At 45.2% G+C, this 4,274-nt stretch overlaps 1 protein-coding gene across 7 annotated transcripts in view; it reads right to left on the bottom strand.

Moving 5' to 3' along the window:
• The window catches only part of LOC109393460 (protocadherin gamma-C4), a 161,371-nt gene that overhangs the window by 84,842 nt on the left and 72,255 nt on the right, over positions 1-4,274 (bottom strand). Inside the window, exon 2 of one of the 7 annotated variants that reach the window (XM_019662750.1) lies at positions 2,424-4,265. The exons of the other annotated variants lie outside the window; for them this stretch is intronic. Within the exon in view, the coding sequence (XP_019518295.1) occupies positions 2,424-4,265 (1,842 nt within the window). The remainder of the gene's footprint in view (positions 1-2,423; positions 4,266-4,274) is intronic. 7 annotated transcript variants of the gene reach the window in all.

Below are 4,274 nucleotides of genomic sequence, written 5' to 3'. Positions count from 1 at the left end.
GCTCGCAGAGCGCGCGGTAGAACAAAGGCAGCAGGAAGGAAAACAGTACCTGCGGCCGGCCAGCCGGGCGTCTCTGCGCGCAGCTCCCTCCCATTGCGCGCTCTAGTTCTCGCTGAGTCCCAGGCTTTCTGGAAAGCTGAAGAAACTGCAACCCACAGCGTCACTGGAAGAGTATTCGGCCCAGGACAGGCGGAGCTGGGAGTCCGCTTGTGCTGGGGAGAGTCTGCGCGGCCGGGAGCACTAATGTGTAAGCGGGTTTCCTTCTCTGTGTTGGTGGCTGAACTGGAAATCCCAGGCTAGAGGCTGAAGAGTCCTGGGCGTCGGCGCTTGTCCTGAACTGGGCGACAGCGGCGCCCAGAGGCCTCGTGTGGAACTGCAGCCTGACATTTCAATCTTGAATCCAGTTTATCTCCTGTGTACATTCTCTCTCTCTTCAAAAATGGAGTTGTGTAATCGCCCCAAATTTTAGTTTACCATAGTATTACGTTCGATTCCTATATGCCGTACCTAATGTTTTCATCAAATTTATTGTGGAAAATTTCAAACTTAATACAAAAGTAGGGAGCATTATTATTGAATCTTCATACCCATGACCCAACTGCAACAATGCAACCCAACTGCAAGATCATTTTTGTTTAATATATATTGCACTCATTATTTTGAATCAATCCACGATATTTAATTAACTTCTTTTAAAGTGAGACAGTAAGATGAGCAAGAATTTTATCTTTAAGCCTATTATATTATATAATCTGTTACCAATGCAAAAGTTCTACCTAGTTTAAGAAGATCAGAATTTAGCATTTCCACAATCTGCCCAGTCATCCATCCAATGGAGCCTTGTGTTGTTTTTAAAGGCAAGTGACATTTTTATCGTAGAGAGTAGTAGTTGCCTATCATAACATGCAACCTTCAATATCTATGTATTATTACCCTTTTTTCAAATTAACACATATTTTAATATTTATGAGTACTGAGTACTAAAGGTTACTCTTGAGAGCAGAAACTTTAAGTGACAGGTTTCCTACTTCATGGTTAAAAATATGACCACGAGTGATAGTTTACTTTTTTCCTACTAGCTTAAGAATAATGAGTATTTGAAATAATTATAATGTCTGTATGTCATAATGGATTCCCAGACATATTAACCCTTATATTCAGCATGTTTAGAATACAATTTTGAGTCAACTTCAAAGCTTATTTTCAAAGTCTCCTGGAATATCATTTAAATCAAATAATACATTATTCTTTCCTTGATAGCTGAAAGCCAATAAAATATTCTCAGAACTGCCCTAGCAATTCCTAGAATATTTTCCTAAATCATCTCCCATATCTAGATTTATTTCTAGCCTCAGAAGTTGGAGGAATTGAGCTATAAAAACAGACAGTTGAAGAATAATTTTTATCTCCCTTGTTTTGTCCTCTCAGTGTTTAGTCCCAGAAACCTCTCTTGAACAAGCAGGAAGTATAGGAAAGAAGAACTTCGAACTATTCATGATTTGACCTTCTAGCATTAGAAAATTAAAACCTTGAGGATATGGGAACGAGGATGTTAACATTTTCACCATTGAAGAAGTAAAAAATGCTTTACTAGGGTTTGGAAATGGATGATAACTGAAGTTTGAATTTTCCTCAGCAATAATCTTTAAATGCAAGCGACCTCTACAAACATCAGATCTGAAAAACATCACCTCAAAGGGGTATTGTCGTGTCATAGAAACAAAAGAGCAGAAGCAGCAAATCTAGGTTTTCAGTTGTTTCTCTAAGAATGCATTTGCTGTCTCATTAATTTACCCTTACGAAAGTAGTATTAGCTGTAGTAATGTTTTTAGAGTAAGAATTCCAAAACGTGGCCACTGGCAATAATAAATAGTAAATAAAATAAAATAAATAGTAAATTAAAAAAATAGTAAATTCCAGGAATGGGAAACCAGCCCTAAAATTAGTAGTGAACCGGAGTAACCAATCAAGCAACCCCACCCAAAGAATCACCGCCGGGTCACGAGAGCAGCCCTGTGAGGAAGGTGGCCTTGACACTAGGTTAATTATTATGAGAAAGTGAAAATTATATCAGCGATATAACAGGTAATCCTTTTAAAAAATTATTTCATTGGGGAACGGTGTGTTTTTCCAGGACCCATCAGCTCCAAGTCAAGTAGTTGTTTCAATCTAGTTGTGGAGGGCCAGCTCCTTGGCCCATGTGGGGATTGAACCGGCAACCTTGGTGCTATAAGCCTGCACTGTAACCACCTGAACTAACTGGCCGCCCCCAGTAAATCCTTTCTATAGATGTCAGAGCAAAAACTAGGCCCAGTAAAAACTTAAATTGTGAGGAATATGTTAATATAAACATATCCTGCCTTAAGTGCAAACACTTGGAGACAAACCAACTGTAGTAGAAAGTAAAGGAAAAAAGAACTCACTGGTACCAAAGGGGTGTCTTCTATAGGAAACCTGGAATCATCTGAAATGCACAAAGGTTCATTTTTCTCACAGCTTTCCTGGCTGATGAGTGTGTCCGCGTAGTTGGGCTGCGGGAAGATCAGGTGACTCTTCTTTGAGTCGGCGGTGAGGGAGACCTCGTGGGAATAAGTCTGCAGGAAAGCCTGCACCCCGTCCACACCCACAAAGTGAGAGGCAGGCATGCATGCCAATCCACCTCCTGAAGCTTGGAGCAGACGGGACGTGTGCCAGCGCCTAAGCCTGAGTGCCAGCAGCACGATGACAAACGCGAGGAAGAGGCAGGAGACCGAGGCCACAGCCACCACGAGGTACAACGTGAGGTCCAAAGCCTCTGGGTTCGGAGGGATCTCAAGACTACCTAAGTCAGCCAACACATCTGGGATACTGTCAGCCACCGCCACAGTGAGTGTGACGGTGGCCGAGAGAGGGGGCTGGCCATGGTCCTGGACCGCCACCACCAGGCTCTGCTTGAGCGCGTCTTTGTCCAGCAGGGCCCGCGCAGTGCGCACCTCGCCCGTGTGCAGCCCCACGGAGAAGAGCCCTGGCTCGCTGGCCTTGAGCAGACGGTAGGACAGCCAGGCGTTCTGGCCTGAGTCTCTGTCCACTGCCACCACCTTGGTCACCAGATAGCCCGGCTCTGCCAAGCGGGGTGCTAGCTCCACACCAGTGGAACCATCGGTGGGGATAGTGGGGTACAGGATCTCTGGCGCATTGTCATTCTGGTCCAGCACAAACAGACTCAGTGACACACTGCTGTTGAGTGGAGGGTCCCCACTGTCTCTTGCCTTCACCTGCATTTGAATATCTCTAAACTGCTCATAGTCAAAGGAGCGAAGAGCATAAAGCACGCCAGTGTCGGAGTTGATGGAGACATAGGAAGAGAGAGGCGCCCCTTGGATGGTGTCCTCAGCCAGGGAGTAAATAACTCGGGCATTCTCATTGCTGTCAGGGTCATGAGCTGTCACAGAGAAGATGGAGGTGCCCCTAAGGTTGTTCTCTGTGAGATAGACTGAGTAGGAGGTTTGAGGGAAGGAAGGTGGATTGTCATTGATGTCGACCACGTGCAGGGTGATGTGAATTTCTGTGGACAGGGGCGGTGTTCCTCTGTCTGTTGCGGTCACTGTGATGTTATATTCAGAGTTTTTTTCTCGGTCAAGAATTTGGGACGTCAGCAATCTATAATAATCTTCTACGGACTTTTCTAATTGAAAAGGTAGGATCTCCTGGATGGAACAGGCCACTTGACCATTCTTCCCAGAGTCTCTGTCATGAGCATTGAAAAGAACAATTACTGTTCCTTGAGGAGCATCTTCCCTCACTGGACTAAACAAAGATGTAATGATCACTTCAGGTCTATTGTCATTTACATCTTCCACGGAAATGTGCACTTTTGTTTTCCCTTTCAATCCCCCACCATCTTCAGCTTGTATTTGCATTTCATAAAAAGCACATTCTTCATAATCTAGACCCTCTGATGTTGATATTTCCCCAGTGTTTTCATTAAGCTGGAATAACGGAGATTGCTTTTCACTAATCTTCCAGAATTTGTATGCCACTTCTCCGTTGGCTCCCTCATCCGGGTCGCTAGCTCTTACAGTAAGCAGCCGGGTGCCCGGCGGCACGTTCTCTGGGACAGTCACTCGGTAAATCGGTTGAGCAAACACTGGGGCATTGTCGTTGGTATCCAACACTGTTACTTGGATGTGCACTGTGCTGGAGCGACGCGGTGTGCCGCCGTCGGAGGCGATGAGGACCAGGTGGTGAGCAGCCTCTTGCTCGCGGTCCAGGGCGCGCTCCAGCACCAGCTCCGG

This window comes from Hipposideros armiger, unplaced genomic scaffold, assembly GCF_001890085.2.
Source record: "Hipposideros armiger isolate ML-2016 unplaced genomic scaffold, ASM189008v1 scaffold_11, whole genome shotgun sequence".
Lineage (NCBI taxonomy): Eukaryota > Metazoa > Chordata > Mammalia > Chiroptera > Hipposideridae > Hipposideros > Hipposideros armiger.
Note: the sequence above shows the minus strand (reverse complement) of the source record. Positions and strands in the feature narration are given on the sequence as shown.